This window comes from Eleutherodactylus coqui, chromosome 13 (assembly GCF_035609145.1).
Source record: "Eleutherodactylus coqui strain aEleCoq1 chromosome 13, aEleCoq1.hap1, whole genome shotgun sequence".
NCBI classification, from domain to species: Eukaryota; Metazoa; Chordata; class Amphibia; order Anura; family Eleutherodactylidae; genus Eleutherodactylus; species Eleutherodactylus coqui.
In genome coordinates this window covers 12921260-12942017 of record NC_089849.1, presented here as the reverse complement: position 1 = coordinate 12942017, position 20758 = coordinate 12921260, and the positions used below count along the sequence as shown (strand labels likewise).

Below are 20758 nucleotides of genomic sequence, written 5' to 3'. Positions count from 1 at the left end.
GCCGGAGCTCTCGCCACCAAATGAGCAGCTCAATCCTTTTACATGATAAACTCAGCTCTGCTACATCCGTTCGGCTCTAGTTATGGGCTCTTTCCCATCAGGATGCAGCTTGCCTGCTCCGTTAGGCACTCACTGGCCCAATGGTTCCATCCTGTGATGGAACCAAACAGCCTTGAAAAGACCCCATTGACTATAACGGGGTCTGTCTGTTTCCGTCCAGCGCTTTAGCGGACTAGGGAGACAACAGGAGCTGAACAGAACGCTCCTCCAACGCAGATGGGACCAGAAGGGGGCGCTCTCACACAGCGGATGGGGTTTGGATTTTCTGCAGTGGAAAATGTTCACCACAATCCACACAAGTGGCGCAAAATTTGTGTGCGGAACCACAGCGGACCTCGACCCTTCAATGTACATCTGCGTCAAAAGACACATCATCGGGAGCGCAGAGGTGGATTTCAATGCTGATCTGCACCAAAATCCGCCATGTGTGAACGCACCTTTAGGATTTGTCCACGTGGGGTGAAATTTTCAGGCAACGTTTACAGAAGCAGCAAAGTTAAAGAAGATTTTAAAATCCCCTCCGAAAACGGGCGGACGGCGTCGAATTTAAAGCTGCAGCAGGTCAATTATAGCCGATTCCACCTCTGCAGGTGAGGGGTGGATTCAAACGCCGCTCACCTCTCTCCACCGCAGCAGCGCTTTGTTGTCATGCACTGAAGTCACCCAATGAAGTTAATGGGTGCATGGGGGGGGGGGGGGGGGGTCAGTAGGAGTTTTAAATCCCATAAAGGGGGCACCTTTTGATTTTTTTTTTTTATGCACAACAACTCGGATCGCATGCTGAAAAATGCAAAAGAAGAGAACTGATAGAAAACACCTCCCACCGCAATTAGGGCCGCGTTCAGCCAGCCATATTTGAGTTGCCCCCGCGTTTTGAACAACTCGCATCAGACAGCACATAGACGCCTGTCCGTGTGCCGCCTGATCTCAGCGAGCCTTGCGTGTTCTATTCTGATCCGTGTTACGGGCACACCACCATGTTTTTCACACGGATCACGTTAACAGCCTCGTAGGTTATAATGTGTGCTTGAAAGGCGGTACGGAGGGGAGACACGTCTGTGTGAGAGACCCCAAGTATGTGGTTATTAAAGTGCAGGTTTACATCCTTTACATTCGTAGTTTGCATCTACCAGTGCGATAACATTTCCACCCTCATGTAGTAGAGCTGAGTTTGTAATTTGGCACCTTTGGGACTGCAGGTAAACTTCCTCTATGTTTCTCTTTTGCACCGTTCCCCCTTCATACATACCCATAGGATACAAGTAAATGGTGTCTGGCCGCATCCCCACAATGTCACTGTCTGGAGAGAAAGAGTTAACGCTGCATGACACAGTTCATTACGCAAGGGCTGACAATCCAGTTCCAATACTCCATATATAGAAGAGCTGCTCTGACAGGAATGAAAAAGGGGGTGACATGGAGACAGAACATAAATTTATAGACATTCCAGTGCCTGTCGCCCCCCTGATCAGTAACATACAGCTGTCCCCAGGCTCACAAATAAAGCCACAATTACAGCATGTGAGACGCTCATCCAGAGCTGCATGCCTGGCACATAACCAGCGTGACAGTCAGCGGCCGAGGGGGGAGTGCGCCACCTGCTGGGGGAAAGGCAATTGCAACCTAAACTGAACGGCCATGTTATTATGAGGGGGTCGGGGGCTCTAATTCACACTTCCCTATATAGTAATTCCCCCCGTGACCCCGGAATGCAGCATAAAAATCACATGTCAAGTTTTCCGCGGATCAGTTTCAGTGTGAATCCACAATAGATGGGAAAATCCAGCGATCGGAGCGACTTCCGACAGGCCCAGTCATCGATGCTGGACTAGCCGGGGTCTCACTAACAACCGCGGGGAGTTTTCTCATGTAACGGTGTGGAGAGTATACTGAGAATGGTGCCATCAAGGGAAAGGGGATCCTTTAAATAAAAGCAACTCATCACTGAAAGGGGTCGGAGGAGGATGTCAGGAATCGTGCTGACCAACAGGAGCTGCACAGTCAGCTGAATACAACGCTGGAGCTCCAACTAACGTGTCCGAACGCACAACTCCCCATTCCTCCGCACGGATGGGCTATAACAGCAGCCGACCAGTTCCAGCGCCATTGTGTGTAAGAGAAACAGAAAGACTCCAGCGGGCAAAAGAGCGCAAAACTTGTATCACTGAGAAGAGGGAAAACATCTCCTGGTCAGATGGATCCAGATTTCTGTTGCTGATGGGAGGTCAGAATTTGGCGCAAGCAGCATGAAATCGCTGATCCCTTCCTGTCAGTCGGTCAGAACATGTCAGCACCGCCATCTAATCTGCGGCAACTACAAGACGTTTCCTGTCCACAGGGGCCGATATTCCTGTAGAACCATTCTATCACCTAGTAGAATCTACACCACGATGAACTGCTGCGGATCTGAAGGCCAAAGAAGGTTCATGTGCTACTAGATGGGAAGGATGGGGGGGAAGGGGGGAATTAATAAAATGGCCATTCAATGTACATCCGAAAAATCTGACCCAATCCGCTCCACATGTGGAATTGTACTGTCTATGTAATGACACCTCCAGGCAGGTACCGCGCGTTCCTATACCCCGACGCACATAACCCTGGAAACCATCGCTGAGAACAGACAGACACAAGAGAAGTTCCATAAAAAGATCTGTATTGACGGTCACCACTGTACACGTTATAATCACAAGACGACACAAATGCGCGATGTGAGGGGAGGATCCTTACGCTACATAAGAGATAACAGTAAAATTTTTAGACAGCAAATGGGTAGCACAAACAGGCCGAAACTGTGCCACAACTTTACATCAAATGACCCATGTAGACTAGCCTAAAAAGCAATTGATAGCACAAGAGGCGAGTGATCACTGCTGCCTCCGGTGGTCATTATTAGTAAAACTGAGGACAAGAGCGAGCTAAAAGAAAAAAAGTGCTGCTACGGCTCAGGGCTGACTCGGTTTGTTACGCACTTCTGTGCGCGCAACAGATCCTCGTAATGCGAATTTTCACAGAAAATCCATTATATGAGCGTCCAACTGTTTTCTGCATTCACTGTCAACGGAGGCCTAATCACTGCAGGAATTATCAATGTCCTCCGCTCACAATGTGCCAAACAAGGTATTACACTCTGCCAATAGCGAAAAAGAAAAAAAAAACAAAAAAAACACACAATATAATATACCGGGGTGAAAGAGGGGCAGCGCCCTCCGGTGGGCAGAGTTATGTACAGCAGCTTAGAATGTGTTCTTTATTTTTGATGCCACTAAGGTGAGAATTTCTCCTAGTTTCTGCTGCCAGTTCTTGATGTCCTTGGATACGGCGCACCAGAGCTCCCCATGCCGCGGCTCGGCGTTCTCACATCGCTTCCTGATCTCCTCCTGCTGTTCCTAAAGGGTACAGAAAAAGAAAAAAAATGTATTAAAATCTGGTGGAAGAGAGCTGCAGGCTGTTTATCTGTGAACCGAATGTTCCCGAGTACAAGAACGGGTTAGAAAGTTCTCGCTGCGCTTGTTTTGCTATTGACAAACTGTGCAGGCCGCTGGCACGTGTTCGCCCCATCCACGGCCAAATGAAGACATCTACGTGGACAGAGATCACACACAGTCTCTGTAGAATGCCGCTTAATCCCTTGGCAACATCTAGGGTGCATGTACATCATAATAGTATGGAGCCAAGCCCACTCCGTACATGGCGGGAGTCAACTGCTTGATAGCCGTATCATCATAAGCCTTCAAAGCACTGCGGTCATCGCTGACTATGGCAATTTTCTAACTAGCACGATGCTTTCTCATTGGCCAGAACAGACCTTGTGAGCAGCCAATCAGACAGCAGGTATAGTGTATCAGTAGTCTAACACTACCAATGCACTGTGGGGATAAGGAAGTTTGAAGACTGCGTCGAAAACAGGACCTAGAACTGCCAGATCGGACCGACAAGCAATGAAGAGCAAATGCCGGTAATGTAATCCTCACCCCCTCCGGTCTCTGGATAGAATTTTGGCCCAAAACCGAAGGGTTTTAAAAGGGGTTGAACCAGAAATTCAAGCCATTCCCCATCCATGGGATAGGAGATAACGTGCTGATCGCTGGGGGTCTCACAGCTGAGACCTCTGCCAATCTCAAGAACAGGGGTCCCATGTCCCCGCAGACTGATTGGAGCACTGGTCACGCAGGCGAACCAGCCCTCCATTCGTTTTCAGTGGGACAGCTGATACACCCGAGTGCCACCCGCTCAGGTATTTCCATCAGCCCCACTGAAATGAAAGGGTTGCTGACCTGCATGCTTGGCCAATGCTCCCACTTCAGTGTACGGCTTTGTGACTAGCTCCGCACCATCCTTGCATTCGGAAATACTGCACATCAGTTTGCAAGTATAGTTTATCCGAATGCAAGGCCAGCCCACTGCTGGTGACGTAGCTGTACATGGAGCTGCAAAGGCTCATGGAATGTATACGGGATGTCAGCAAACGTTCAGTGGATTTAACATCCATAATACTAATTGGCAAATGGCGCATATTTGTGCTAAATACAAAAACGGTCACTTGTAACAAATAAAGAAATAAATAGTCGTTTTGAGTTTTGGACAACTCCTTTAAGGAATTGGCCTCATTTGACTTTCCGTGCGCACAATTTGTTTTTCGATTTTTTTGCCTCTTCACATTCTGAAATCTGTGCCCACTTTATATTGTTGTTTGTGGGACAAGCGCGCACCAGAAGAAACCACTGACCTCTGTGCCGTGCTGCAGCTCGAATTTGTAGAAAGTCGCCCATGCATCGCCCAGATCCGAATCAATCTTCACCGTGCGGTGGAACCAGTCCCGAGCCTTGGAAATTTTCCGTTCACTCCAGAACAGTCTGAAAGAACAAAGGTGAGGAAGAGCGATGACTACGGGTAGCAGAAAGGAACACAAGCGGTTTTAAGACACTCCAGCACTTTTTACAGGAATGACTTAAAGGGGTTGTCACACCAAAAGAACGTATTCCCTAGCCACAGAACAGGGAATAAAGATCTGACCCTGGGGGTGGGGGGGGTCTGACTGCAGTAATTCACACCTATTAAAAAAACAGGGTCCCAGAATAATCTGCTGCTACAGTAATTTCAATGGGACTGCAGAGATAGAGTACAAGTGCTCTGCTATCACCAACAGTCATAGACAAGGTGGTAGTAGTAGTGTAGATACATGACCATCGCTCATTTACTATAGGACTGACGGAAACAGCAAAGCGCTGTTCTCTGCTATCTTCACAGACAGCAAATGGAGCAATGGTCACACATGCAAGCTATTACTCCATTCACACAGGAGACTTTAGGACTGCCATTCTCAAAAATCGCTGGTGGTCCCAGCAATCAGACTGGTTTTATATGTGAAACCCCTTTTAAAGAGTAACTACACTTTAACAAAAAAAAAGACTTTTGACATGTCGGAGCGCGTGCCAAGACCCCTACTGATGGCTGACAGAGGGGCAACAAGTGTTCACACAAGCATTGTCTCTCTTTGGCTGTCATCGTTCCATGCCGGCTCTTCTGGGAAGCTGAAGATGTACGTACAGATGTCTATATGACAGTCTTAAGCTGTCGAAAGGAGCCAACAAGGAGCAATAACAACCGAAGGGACACAGAGCTCGAATGAGCGCTTCTGTCCCTTCATCTCAGAGCTCAGCGGTGGTCTCAGCAACTGGACCCCCACTAATAAAAGCTTTTGAAATGTCCCTCTGATTTGTAATTTTTTTTTTAAGTGCAGTTCCTCTTTAACTTGAACCTCAGCTGTCGTTTGCTGTAAAACCATAGATGCACAGGTATTATCTGCGCTATAGCAATGGAGCGGGTTCACATTACAGAACTGCTGCTGTGTGATCCCTAGAAGACTTACTTGGCAACGGCTAGCAGCACATGTGGGTCATGCTCGCACTTCTTGAGGGCGTCCACACTCTTGGTCTTCCGCTGAGGTCTGGCCTCTAGGAATATTGCTTCTGCCCACAGAATACCTGAGAAAAGAAGGAAGCTTGCTCTGATGACTTGCATTTTGGGGAAGTGCCATCTTTACACCTGGCATTATATAGCCATCTAATGTAGGGAAAACTAACTGCCCCCTGCATTGCATCAGCTTGGCGAGGCTTTTAGGGGGTGTCTGTCTACAAGGGAGAACTCGGGTCTGAAGATAACTCTAATCAAGTCGGAGATGGCAGCACTGTAACATTGGGCATCAGGATTCTCACCTGAATTGGGACACTCCTGTAAAGCCTTCGCCATCAGGGTATTTGCGATATTCTTTAAACCAGCTCTGAACTCCAGCCGCACAGACTCCAACCTGAGGAACAGAAGGATGTCAACAGACAAAGGCTAAGACAGCGGTGGCGGAAACCTCGGAAATCAGGCGGAAATGCTATGGAAAATCCGCAGTGTTAGACAGCACAAGCAAAGACACTGGCCTCGAACGCTGCAGCCGGTCAGTTTATAGTGCAGCGTCTCATACGAGCGTAATACGTGGTGAATGGCGTTAATGAAAGTACATCGATCAACTCACATTTGCATTTATACACATTGTGTTTAATATGTGCACAAAAACCACTCGCAGCATCTACTATTTTACTGCGTATTATGCGCATACAGCCATATTGTTCTCTATGGGTTGCGGATTGCATATTAAACGCCGTACATACGCAATACATTGCGTATGTGTGGCGTTTAATATGCAACGCCGCTAGGAGACAAAGCAGGAATTAAAAACAAACAAGTCACACTGTGCATGGCAGCGTGTGAGAGATAGGCTGCCTGTCCACGGGCGAATTTTCATTGTGTTCTCCGCGGCGATAATCCGGCCGCGGGAAACACAGTGAAAGCTTTCCATAGCGTTGCTATAGAAAGCGCTTCTCCCCTGCCCACGAGCGGAGAATCATAGCGATTCTCCACTCGCGGGCAGCAATTGGCAGCATGCTGCGATGTGCCATGATTCTCCGTGGTCAGCCTATCTGTCACATAGGCTGACAGTGGAGATCTGTCTGCTGGCTCCTGCTTCCGGGCAGCAGCTCCCGCGGCGGAGATCTGCCGCAGGATACTGCAACGTCCGTGGCCAGGCAGCCTTCTGCTGTCATACGCAAGGCACAATGTCTGCCATACGCAGCAATAGGAGGTTCACATGGCGGTAAAACGCTGTGTAATATGCTCAATGTTTTACGCATGCAGTCGTGTGAATGAGCCCTAAAGATGTGGAATCCGAGGTGAATCGGTGTTAGAATCTAGATGTAAGACATGCAGATTTTGAAAAGTCTCTAAACCAGAATCAAAACTGGATTTTCCGCTGCAGAAATTCTACAATGTGTCCTCGGCAAAATCCGCAAAATCTGCGTCAAAACTTACACAACTGGCACCGAATTCCGTTCAAAATTCAAACTCCTCATTTGAAGAAGTCGAATCCTGATAAAAATTGACCTCCTGCAGATTTAATTCACGCTGCATATTCTTCCCTCAGTGTGTGGGTGAGATTGTGGAAGTGTCATCTGCATCGCTACTACTGGAAACGCTGCCAAGTTTCTGTGAAGAGTCTCCAGACAGAAAATTTGCAGCAAATCCGCCGTAAAAACTGCCTAAGGGCTCATTCACACGGGCGTCCATGTACAATGCTGCGAGTCTTGCATGCGTTGTACTTATCGCAGCCCCTACGGACTACGGACATGCGTAGTGTGACGGGGCTCCACATTAAACGCTGTCCTTAGGAGGAGCTCTTACCCTCATGCTAATACAGAAGCATGTACACTATTAGTCATCGTACCGAGCATCCTGCCAGGACTGTGTAAGATATGGCAATTCAGAGAAACAAACAGCAATAGATTTAGTCTGTACTGTCCGGCTGAGGACCATAAGTTATGGTCTAGACCTCAGCGCTGATGAAACGCAATGGAGTGGGACTTACAACCCCTGTGACCCAACACCGTGTACAATGAATACATACAGTATGGCGCACCAGGATATCATCAGGGAGGGGGGGGGGGGGTTATATCACAGATATAACACATATGCAGGATGCTATTAAAGGGTTAAATGTGCTTTTACACAGAACAATTATCGTTTGGATTCCTATGATCCAGCGAGAATCTGAACAATTACCAGTGTAGATGCATGCAGCAATTGAACGACCGACAAGAAGCCTTTCACTTATCCTTCAGCGTTGAGTTTCTGCATGCAGAAAACTGAATGACATACCGTTCCATGTAAACAGACAGTCGCTCACTTATAAATTTCGGCCCGCCTGCTACTTTGAAAGGAGGCAGGTGGGCCGAAACAATCCCCACCCCGTTCCACCTCCATTAAGTCAGCGATGCTCGTTCCTTTGTAAAAGCATAGGAACAATTATCGCTGGGATGACCAATCAACCCATGTAAAAGCACCCTAACTGATAAGGACTACTTGTTAGGGTCTGCACCAATAGCAGTAGTGGAGTCACTGGAGTAAATCTGGTCCTCTGACCTCCCTTATCTCTTGCAGCTGATATACCAATGAAGAGAAGTAATGAATTGCTCCCCCTGCTGCCTGGAGAGGGAGGAAGAGCCGGCACTGAGCAGAGCGCTGCAGAGAGCCTGTGTTCAGGGAGGGTGGACGCTCCACTATAATGAGCCAGAGGCAGATTGATGAACTCCAGGGGCTTCCATTTGTGGTGCGTGAGCGTCTATGTGCTTTGGGAGTATGAGAAGCGAGACTAGCAGAAGTGCCCAGTGTACAGCAACTAGTTCCTTGTCATTGCAGAGTGATAGTCGTAAATGGCGACAAAACTATAAATTCTTGTCGCCATTTGCAAATTCTTGGGCACATTGAAGCCTATTTTAGTCGCCATCTAGAGCCCTGCAATGATTAACTACCAATGACAGGAGTTCCACGGCCATGTTATAAAATCGCAGAGGAGCCACAGGAAAATCTGCAGCAGTAAGGCCATAGTGGATGGCATCAGATAACAAAACCCTCCTTTTCTGGTCCCCGGGAGTCAATCGAGAGCATACATACAGGCTCCTCTGGCCAGCAGGGGGTGTACGTGGTGGGCCCAAGAGTCCACTCCATAGACGGTGGGTGTCGGCTGTACTCAGTTTTTGGCTGTTAACCATTTAGGGTCTTTGACAAGGACCAATAATGATTTAGATTCTCACTGCATCGTAGGAATCCGAACGATAATCTTTCAGTATAAATGCATGCAACGACCGAACGATGATTGATAAGCAAATCATTCAGTTTTTACGCATGCAGAAACTGAATGACGATCAGCCTGTGTAAATAGGCAGTTGTTCATCTATGAAACACAGCCTGTTTACTGTGAATGGAGGCAGATGGGAACGATCTTTGGCCTGCTGCACCTCCATTTACCGAGTGGTCATCGCTCCTGTGTAAAAGCACAGGAGAGTTCCGCGCTGTGACGCTTATCACATCTGTGCCCAACAATCACCCCATATAAAAGGGCACTTAGATGTCGGTCAATTCTGACAGCAGCATTTAAATGGCCTAACAGGGAGGAGGTAGAGAGGGTGCTCATTCTCTGTCTCCCGAACGCTCCTCTCCCCCATAGCCTTTAACAAAGTCATGCATGGAAAGCATAGGAAGAATGCTAACACACATAACTCACCATAACTCAGGAACCTTGGGGTTTTTCAATCGTGATTTCTCCAGGATAGCTCGTGCCCTGGTCAACTGCCCGACGTTTTCCTCAAGTCTGGAGAGCAATAGCCAAAGGGGCACCGAATGAGGGCATTTCTTCAGCTGCAATAAAGACACATAAAAAGAAACCGAAGAATAAAAATGAAAATTATGCAAAAATAGTAGGATAAGAAATGCACCGACTCCAGGGACACGCATGGGCCCTTACCCCTTGGTTATACGCTTCTCTAGCCTTCTCAATTTGCTGCCGCTGTTCTTCAATCTGACCCTTCATCATCCAGAGTTTAGGAAAATCTTCATAATGGCTGAGGGCCTCATCGCACAGCTCCAGGGCAGCTTCAATGTTCCCCAACACCCACTCCAGCTTCACGGATTTCATGAACACCTGCAGGGGGATAGTGAAATAAGGTAGAGACACCCAACGGGTACATCCAAGCCTCAGATAATTGCTGGAGGGCGTTACTTACCCTCGCAGTCGCAGCGCTGCTCCTAGCCTTTGCCAGCAGTCTTCGAGCTCTCTCGTATTCATTATTTTCAGACTCCAACTTGACGGCTGCCAACCAGATCTCCTCACTGTTAGGGTTAGCCTGATGAGAAGAAGAAAGTGTGAAGTATAAATGATAATTAAAAGGGACTGTCCATGGAGGGGTAATACTTACCAAGACCAGTGTGTGTCAGAACCGCCACCTGTGGCCTGGTTCCGATGCTGGGTCACAATATTTGAGCCTTTTGCTGCCTGTGATGTTATTGCAGGGGGATGGCTCTTCAACTCATTTGAATAAGTAGGCCAGCCCCCGTCTCTGTCATGGCCAATATAGAAACACAGAAGGGGGCTGACTTAGTTATTCAAATGAGTCGAACAGCCAACCCCGGCAACGGCATCTCCATTAAAGAGGGGAGACGAAGACTAAACACCATGAAATTGGCTGTCCAAATTGGGCTGGAAGTAGAAGTGCTGGCACAGCTGGATCGGGTGGGTATTTGCCTCCCTGATAACCCCTTTTATCAGTCCCAGAAATCAGTCTGAAAAGGTTTACAATGTATGAATAAGTTGTAATACTACTAACCTGAAAAGCAAGTGCAAGAATACTCCTGGCAGCTGGCACGTCACCTGCTAGCCACTTGGATTTGGCACCCATCAACCATAAAACTTCAGCCTTAGGACAATGGGCAACAGCTCTCTGTAGAAGCGTCTCCAGCGACTCCCTGAGGGAAAAAAGGCAAACTGTATCAGTCAACAATATAGAATAAAAGCTCTTAGCATGGCAGCAAAACTAAACAAAAAAAAATTGGAGTATGTTTATTATATAGGGAATCGTATTTATTTAAAAACTATCCGTGAATTACAACTCCGGCCTCCCTCACACATGCGTTGCGGTAAGCGCCGTGATTTACTTTCCGCTTTCGGCTGCAGCGATGTCGCGGCCGATGCCGGCTTTTAGCATTCCTCCTCACTGATGAGGAACGCTAAACACTCAAAAATAAAAAACAGACTACGTGCGAAAATCGCGGAGCTGAAAAGCGCTGCGATCGAGAATCATTAAAAACAGTGGGAGCGTTATACCGCGCTGAAAGCGTTGCGCTAATCGCGGTAAAAACCGCCTGTGTGAGGGAGGTCTTAGAGCTCAATTCACAATTCTGCTGGTTGCTGACGACAAACAATTCTGTAACAGCACAAACACCCAGTTAAGTTGTAAAAACATTTTAAAAGGGGTTTTCCCACTAATGCCATTTATGCCCCTATTTATAGGATAGGGGATCAACATCCAATTGCTGGGGAAGCTGATCACTGGGGGCCCAAGTGATCCCGAGATCTGCGTGTGCTGAATCCTCCTTGTGAAAAAAAGCACAGGTGCGTGTGCGACCCCCTCTCTATTCGCTTATATGGAACTCGGGAAAATTGTCGAGCGCACCAATCTCTCCCTGTCCCACAGAAGTGAATGAAGTGGTGGTCCCTCATGAGCAGCAACACTTTTTTCACATACAGGACTCAGGGCACACAGATCTTGTGATTGTTGGAGGTCCCAGCAGTCAAAAGGTCAGCAATCAGACATGTATCCTCCCAATTGTTAATAGTGAGAAAACCCCTTTAAGACATCCCAGCATACCTTGTGCCGTGGTTCTTCTCAAAATAGGCTGCTCGGAGCCACACACTTTTCTTGCTGGGGAACACCTGAAGGGCATGTGCATAGATGGCTCGGGCACACTCCAAGGCGCCATGAGAAACACACTGCAATATAAAAAGCATGACATGTTCTATACATTGAGCACCAAGACAATATGAGAATCATTTCAATATAAAAGACTTACACTATCTGCGTCTTCCATCCACGTGTGCTTCCGATCCTCCTCTTCTATGCCAATGCCAATGACTGCTCTCACTACTGCCTGGCATGTCACCACACTGCCAGCTTTATCGCATTCCTCTGCATCCTATAGCATAATAGAAAACCAGTTTACCATTCAGCTGCCTTACACTAAAATATTCACATAGGTTCGGTTTCACACAAACGTATTACGGGTGTATTATGTGTCTATAACACAAATAAGTGACCCGTCTTGACTGCGGGTATCCTTACGCAAATTCATATTATCAGGGATCTATGGAAATTGCGAGTTCGGGTTGGAATACCCATGGTCAGGCTTGGACACTCGCCTCTACTATGAACACATAAATGTGCCAGTGATATGCTCGTGTGAAACTGGCCTAAATCTCAAAGCAAATAAAAAAATTAGGAGCATCCCTATAACCATAGCGAAAGGCCCTTTTTATATGGCTCAACGGTCTGGCACGAACATTTGTGTGCGGATCATCCAGCCGCGTGGAGCTGCACCCGATCAGACGTAAAGTTAGCAAACGCTCATTCAATGCTGGTCGCAAAAAAAATCATCATTGTCAGCAACACATCGTCCCATGTGAAAATGGAATGTGCTACTTACAATTATGAAACTGAATGGGGGCGGCCAATCATATACATGATTGCTAGTACTCCATACATTCTGAGTCGGCCTGTGTGAAAGGCCCCTTACCTGTATCCACTGTTCGCGATTGATCTCCACTCCGTTGGCTCTCAGAGAGGTGATGGCTCTGTCTACGATCTTCTCCACCATCTGAGTGTTTCCATTGGCTTCTTCCAATTTGGCAGCTGTAATCCAAATGTGTCTGTCGGTGGGAATATTTTCACGTGCCTTATTCAAGACCTTACGCGCATTTTCGTAGGTTTCAAGCCTGGCAAGGGCCAACCACAGCTGAAAGATAGAAAGGAAACATGTAAAAAGGCAAGAGAATGTAATAGGGGCCTAAGCTCTACCTGTGTGACTATAACAGAGGGCTCTGGCCAAGACACGGATCTAGAAGGTACTACACCCCAATGCAGCTGAAAGCAAGAACATCGAGCTCTTCCACCCTGTTGTAAAACTTACCTCCACACTAGTGGGGCAGCACTCCACGGCACGACTAAGCATGATACGCGCATCCTCCGGTTCCTCCAGCTCCACAGCAGCTTTCCACAGACGCACAGAATTTGGAACGTGTTCTAGAGCTGTTTGAGTCAACAAGCAGGAGATTAGTATAATGTGCAGCAAATGAGAAGAAGACCTATGAAGGCACCTGTATTGCACTATTCACCCTTCCGTAAGACGCGTTTCTTGGCTCGGAGATCAGTTTCCAGCTCTGCAGCTCGAATGTAGATCCGGACAGACTGTGGAAGGTGACAGATGGCCTGAGCCACCACGGCTTTTGCTGTGTCTCCAGGCTGCAGCCGAGCAGCTTCCAACCAAACATCTTCACTCTGCAGAAACCAAACATTACATTAAAACTAGTATAGTCTATGTGACAATTGGCATAATAAAGACATTCCAAGGGGTACCTATTCAAGTATCATTGTGAGGAAGGATCCCCATTGGTGAGGGCAAAGAGCGACAGCAAAAAGTGGCACTCTGAAGGGCAAGCTATGAACATGAAACAAGCGGGCTCCACGTAAGGCACTGCTCATATGTGCTTCACAGATTGTACAGTAAACCGAAACTACTCATGTCCTGTACTCCCAGGAAAGAAGAAATGGCGGGTTCTTTCCTGGCAGTACAGGACATGAATATCCAGTAACATCCCTGTATTCTTTCCAGCCATTTCTGTAGAAGTTATTTCTGCTGGCTATAATTTAATTAAGGAAGAAATTTGTTTAATCCCTTTGCTTTTATGCGCTCTACATTACAAGGGTTGCGCCCGCGGTCCACCAATTTGCTGAGAAGAAAAGTAGCATTGCACGCAGCTCTATTCTCCCCACCTAAAACAATTAAAGTTCCTGACCGTGCTTCTGCCCCAGATGTGTACATTTTCTCCACCCTTTAAAGGAACTTTTCCACTACAGACATTTATCTCCTATCCAGAGGATGAGGAATAAATGTCTGATCTCCAAGTCCGACGGCTGGTACTCCCAGCAATCCAGAGATCTGTGCATCCCGAATGTCCCATGCGAATGGAGTGGCGGAGTGCAAGCTTGACCAACACACTATTTACTTCTATAACATGGAGGGAGATGACACAGAGCATCGATCCTCCAAAGTCTCACAGAAGTAAATGGAGCGGCGGTTGAACACATGCACTGCTGCGCCATTCATTCACATGGGACATCAGGGTAGGCCATTCTCAAGATCGCCGGGTGTCCCAGCAGTCAGACTCCCAACAATTACTTATTTTATTCCCTAACCTGTGGAGAAGGGATAAATGTCTTAAGTGGAAAAACCCCTTTAACACAAATGTATGATGAGAACAGTATGTTGCTCACCTTGGGACACATCTCTGTGCCTTTCATGATGAGGTTCCTGGCTACTTGTAGCTTGCCCGTAACTTCTTCCAGACGTGCTGATGCAATCCAGGCTGGAGGATGGTGAGGGTTAGTCTCCCGCACGGACTTCAGGAGTAGACGCGCTTTCTTAATATCACTGGTGAAGAACAAGAATGTTATCAGCCTGAAGAAGTACAATGATCAATGCAGAAGAGAAGTATGTTGTACCACAATTAACACTTACTTGATGTCTCCTCCATGTGTTGGGATCATGGAGTTCAGGTCAGTCAGGTAACCTTTAGGATCCACCACCGTCTGACCACTGACAGAGTCCGAAACCTATTAGCACAAAGATTAAACTATAATGAACCCTTTGTGTTAATACTTACAATTCCCAAGGACATTTACAAGGGAACCATGGTCATACTAATGTACAAGTCCCCTATTACGATGCCCCTCACCTGGCTCAGCCTCATGTCCATCAGAGTGTTCCTAGCCTGACCAATCTTTCTCATGTCCAAATCCCCAGAACCAGGTGTCATTAGCCCGGGGGTCATTCCTCCTGGGTATGGAGTGTTTAGTCCTCCAGGGAAAGGAGTGTTCAATCCTCCAAATTGCTAAAGAGGAAAAAAAGTTGAATATTGTTGCACATAAAGGGAACCTGTCACATCCAATACGCACCATAAACTAAGTTATGTTGCTTTCAGGACTGGGAAGGTGAAGACCAGGAGTGTACTTCTTATACTTACCCGGCTACCCATTCCCTTGCCGTCACCCATGGATGTCAGCGGTCGGTCTGGGTGACTCTTTTCTTCAGTTATGGAGTGTGCATAAGTATACGGTTCTCTGTAGGAGTTCATGCACACTAACTGAAGTAGAATCACGCTCACAAACTGAGCATTGACTTTCAGGTGTGACAGCAAGGGAACAGGGAGCCAAGAAAGTATTAGTACACCTCCAATCTCAATGTTCTCTGCCCTATAACTTAGTTTATGGTGCTAACCAGCCCCAACAGGTTCCCTTTAATGAGTAAAAACCATCAAAGCAGCAACAACAGAGTGCGCTTACCGTCTGCCGCGGATCAACAGATGTGTGATTCTCTCCGGTCTGTAAATGCTTGGCAAAGAAGCTATCGGGGACTGGGGTCAATTTCTCATGCCGAGGATTTCTCTGGCGTTTATTGCGGGCATCTCCAACCTCTGGGATGCTCAGCCATTCCTCCTCCGTCACTTCAGCCAATTTTCTCTAGAAATACAAAAATATGGGGCTCATCACAGCCCGCCTCTTTTTTTTCTGAGAGCTGCGGCAGGATGGGACAGCTGCTGTCAATTCTACTAAATGCAAATAGGCGATGCCAGCTACATCCTCTCACAAGGACGACACCACTGAGCTATACTACCCAGCATTTCTAGCTGGTGCTTCCTGATAGGGTGGTACGCGACAGGAGGGCTTTCCAGATCAGGGTTTCTAAGCCACGGCCCACCTGCTCAAAACACACACATTCAAGCAGCCCCAAAGCTATGCTAATGAGGCAGGCTGCACATTACCCCTTTCCAATCCATATTCCCCCGCCACCCGCACACCCCCCAGCTCATTTATTTTGGATGGGAAAGCGAATTGCAGATTCCTTGGAATTACTAAAAAAATAGGGGAAAAAAAGTTATGATTTTATTAGCAATATTTTGAAAATTAAACGTTAGTTGTGAGCGTTTCACATCGGGAAGATCATTTGTAAAGATCCTGTAAATATATGTATATTGATAGAACATACATTTATAAGACTATTCATTTTTAATTTCTCTAATGACACATTAGATAGATATCCTTGTAATACAGTGCTATGCAGAGGCATCCTAGAACTGCATGCAATGTATATAGTACGTTTCTAACAACATGCAGGACAGCGCTCCGATGTCGGCGGGTGTTCTGCATTTGTATGTTGCAGTTTACAGGACGGCGCCCCGATGGAGCACTGTCCTGCATACTGTAGCATGCATATGCAGAATAGCCTCCGACATCAGAGCGCTGTCCTGCATACTGTTAGAAACGTGTCGGCCCTTGTCAGACATCGGAGCTATGCCGGGGGAATCTTAATGTTGGATGAATTCGACACTGGATTGGAAAGGGTTAAAGGAAAGCTGTCACCAAAACCAAACCTAACCAACGATGTGGGATACACAGCCGAGAGTAACCATGCCATTTTTTTCTCTTCACAGCACCAAAACCACCGTTTTCACGCGACATACAAATTAGCTGCAGGACTGGTCCGGGTACTCGGCGTTACATCAGCACAAAACACGCTCCTTGGTTCCTGACCGACGTTTCCGGCTCCCTTACGCTGGAGACACCATGCGTTGCACACACTGCGCTTGAGTTTACTTTAAGTGTTTTTAAGTAGCCGACTTTTCTCCTTTATTGTTACCATTTAGCCTGAGCAACTGAAAACCTTCAAGCTACAGCAGTGTGAATACTACCTACTAACTGCTGTAAGATGCTGGCTGCAAAGATGGGTCCTAGACGAAGTGGGGTGGGATTGGCCGTAGCTAACGGCCTAGAGGGATCCTCAGTGGGAAGAGGAAGTCCTGCCCCCAGCCAACCAGAAGTTACACACACACACAGAAGGGAGGCCTTCTCCCATTCATGCGCCACTCCGATGACAAGTTCACAACTCCTAGCGAAGACCCGCTGTGAGATCACATGAGAATAGAAGCGCTGGGTCAGCAGACAAAGGATCACGGGTGGTGAGAAGTGTTGGGGAGGTGAGCAGTCACAAAGGGAGGAGAGGATGGTAAGGGACGGCAGGGAGGACTCATCTAGATTATGGATAAGAGAAGAGGATGAGGAGGACAACACAGAAAAATGGAGAGTGGAGGGGCGATTGTGCCATACTTATCTTCTATATACATAAAATGCTATTCTAACACTTGTCTGCGTATCGCCCATCTACGGTTAGACGTAGATTATGGTGATCATTTTGGGTGGTAGAGTTCCTTTAAATGTCTGCCAGCTCCTATGAGCCTCCATAAGCTAAAGTTAGGGGCTTGCAGGAGCGGACACGCTGAATCCCCCAATGTGAATCTGATACTTAACTTCCCCGCTGAACGCACCACCAGACTACAAAAGCGCGCACACAGAGTCAGAGGAGCTAGGACAACCGCTTCTGGAGCCAGGAGACGTCTGGAAGCCAAAATGCTGATTGTTACCATTTTTGGCTCCAAGTTTGCTTACCTTTAAATCAGAGAACTGCTGCTGGATTTTGGGCCGCTCCATACGGTATTTCTCGATTTCCTCTTTCTCCCTCTGCTCTCTGTAAACATACAAGGTGGCGCTTATTAGAAAGCCTCATCAGTAGAAGCCCCTCACATATGGAGATGCTTTTTTGCTGCACATATGCAGATTTCATCCGTTTTTCACGCAGGCAAAAAACAAAAAGGCGGTGAAGCGAAAATAGTTTCTTCACTGTCTAAAACTGTGAACGCTGCTTCTTTTCCTTAAAGGGGTTCTGACACGGAAAAAATTTTTTTTACTCATCTTGCCTGGCCAGGACCGATCGCCAGGCATGTCCCCTCCGTCGGGCATCTTCTTCAGTGGCTTCTAGAAGCAGAGCAGGAGCGGTCAAAATGACCGCTTCCTGCTCTGCTCCGTCCGTCAGCCACTTCCGAGGTGAGCGGACAGGCCACCCACAGCAAGCACGTCACAAGCAGTGCTTGCTGTGGGCGCCCTGTCCGTCCTGGCTGAAGTTGGAGTTCTGCGCATGCGCAGTGGAGACGCGGCCCGTCCTGACTCCTGTCAGAGGGCACCTCCCCACTGCGCATGTGTGGATTCCCGGAGAAGGGGGCGGCTCGTCGGGAGGACGAAGAGGAGCCTGCTGGGAGATGACCCCGATATGATTCAGTGAGTCTGCGTGCGGTCCGGATTCCGTCAACAGAAAATACGGACTGAAACCCCCCCCGTGTGAATGGGCCCTTAAGTCATCTACAGGCCGCTGTTAGAACTGGCAGTGGCATCTAAGGGGTTAACAGCGGAGTTCTCATCCTAGCAATGATGACTTCCTTCCTCCAGCGCGGCGCGGGCCGCCATCGTCCCCGGTGATCCTGACACTTCACCTTCGCTCCTTCCTCCTCTCGTCCATCCTCTTGTCCAGGGCGGCATAGATGGCATCGGCTTCCTCATCGTCCTTCTCATACGGGCCGCTGGAGAACAAGCTGCCGGCGTAGCCGTTAAACTGGAGGAGACAGGAAGGAAATGGTTAAAGGCCTCTGCGCTCCTGTGAGAGCCTCCATAGCGGGGCCCTCAGGGCGGCGGCGGCTACATGGCGCCATTCTATAGTCACCTCATCGTAATTTGTGTCGTTCAAGTCTTCATCGTCGTCATCTGCCTGATTCTTCTTCATCTGGTCGCCGACCGTCCTCTTCCCTGGCGGCGCATGGCGGTCATCCACCGGGTCATTGGCATCTCGGGCCGGACCGATATCAGAACGGGTGGTGAAACCCGTAGCGCTGGAGGGAGACAGGGGCGTAAGTGAGGGGAGCGCCATCATGGTGCATCACTATGCCAACCCGCCATGACAGGAGCTATTCTCCCCGATCCCTGCATGCCCGCAGCCCCTCAACAGTACGACAGCGCCACAGCCCCTCGCCACGTCCGGTACTCCACCGCCCACCGGGACCCCGGCAAAGCCTCACAGCCACCACTTAGACCCAACCCCGACGGGCCAACCCGGTGCGCCAGTCGCTGTCACTCAACCTCGGCAACCCGCTGCTACCAACCAACCCGGCACCACGCACCCCTCGCTGCCAGCCATGGTACACCCACCCACTGTGCCCCTCGTTGCCACCCAACCTGGCACTCCAGCCCCTCAACCGCCCCTTCCTGCCAGCCGTGGCGCCCAAAACCCAGCACACCCCTCACTGCCAACCATGGCGCCCCACCCCTGCGTGCCCCTAGTTCTCACAACCCTGTGCACCCTTTGCTGCTGCCTAAGCATGGCACACCAAGCTGCCAACCATGGCGCCCCAGCCTGCTGCCACTCAGCCCTGACACCCGTAGATCCCACAACCCTATCTGCCTCTCGCTGCCAACAGTGGCGCCCCGCGTGCCCCTCACCCCTGGCATCACTAGCTCCCAAGACCCACATGCCCCTTGCTGCCACCCAACCCGGCGCCCGACTCCTCAGCCCCTCAATGCTAGGAAGCTTCCCTCTGCCCACAACTCCTCGCTGCCCCCTCCAGCCCCGCCGCAGCTCTCACCCTCTGCCCAGGCCCGGCACATATCCCAGCGGGGCCGGCATGCCCAGGAACGGCTTCTTCTTCTTGTTCATGGTGCCGGTGATGGACGCCGTCAGCCCCGAGGCTCCTCCGGGGTTCCCGGCTCCCGACGGCCCGGGACCGCTGCCTGACGAGGAGGCGGCCGCCATTTTTCCAGCACTGAGCAGCGACACCACAACGTATCCCACAATACACCGCGCTCCGCGTGACGACTTCCGGCCGCAGCGCTCCAGTTAGAGCGTTACCATGGAAACGAGCAGCAGAGGCGGCGCCATCTTGTCATAGACAGTAGTAGGATATGGGCTTCATAAAAATGGCCGCCGTTGCTATGGGTTACTGCAAGGAAACCTGAATAGTCATTTCTTACTACCGTATATTATTATCAGTGCTTTATCCCTGGTGAGCCTCTCACTGGCAGAGCTAGAAAGTGGACTGTCATGGAGGGAGAGAACATCCCTGGACACCAGAGCCCTGTGGTTGTTGTGTAGTATGGCGCTCCCCGCTGGGAAGAATGTCAAAGATGCACTCATTTTCACCCAAAATATAAAATATTTGAAATGCTGTAATTCCCTATAGTTATCGATAGATGGCGCCACACCCCAATACAATGCTGTGTGTCACTGCTGTGGGGGTGTCGCTCTTATGTAGCAGAGCTGAGTGTCAATCAGCGCAATTCGGGGTGATCTCCAGGGGTGTAACGTGAAGCTCTGGACCGCCATGTAAAATCTGTACCATCCCCCCACGTGTGACCCCCCCCCCCCCCTCAAAGATCAGGGATGGGGTGCGACCGTGCTGACGGCGACCTCTGGTCATCAGATGGGACTATTGTTCTCTATGGGCGCGTAATAAACGCCGTACAGACGCAATTGCATTTGCGGCATTTATACGCAGCGTCGCAACAGAGCGGTAGATAAAAAAACAAGTCAGACCGCATGACAGCGTGCGTGAGATACGCTGTCATCTGCAGTGGAAAAATGGCTGCCCTACGTGGTGATAGGCCGGCGCACA

General features: G+C 48.9%; 1 protein-coding gene across 1 annotated transcript; it reads right to left on the bottom strand.

The window, feature by feature from the left end:
• Window positions 1-2696: 2696 nt before the first annotated feature.
• PRPF6 (pre-mRNA processing factor 6) lies at window positions 2697-19943 on the bottom strand. The gene is made up of 21 exons (XM_066588188.1): window positions 19733-19943; window positions 18817-18982; window positions 18590-18708; window positions 17712-17790; window positions 15552-15728; window positions 14945-15100; window positions 14728-14822; window positions 14484-14640; window positions 13325-13487; window positions 13120-13238; window positions 12727-12945; window positions 12007-12129; window positions 11805-11926; window positions 10764-10902; window positions 10164-10283; window positions 9905-10081; window positions 9665-9798; window positions 6276-6367; window positions 5930-6044; window positions 4787-4913; window positions 2697-3446 (listed from the first exon to the last, which is right to left on the bottom strand). Exons 1-21 carry the CDS (start codon window positions 19897-19899, stop codon window positions 3294-3296), a joined length of 2919 nt encoding a protein of 972 aa, XP_066444285.1. The 5' UTR covers window positions 19900-19943; the 3' UTR covers window positions 2697-3293.
• Window positions 19944-20758: the final 815 nt, after the last annotated feature.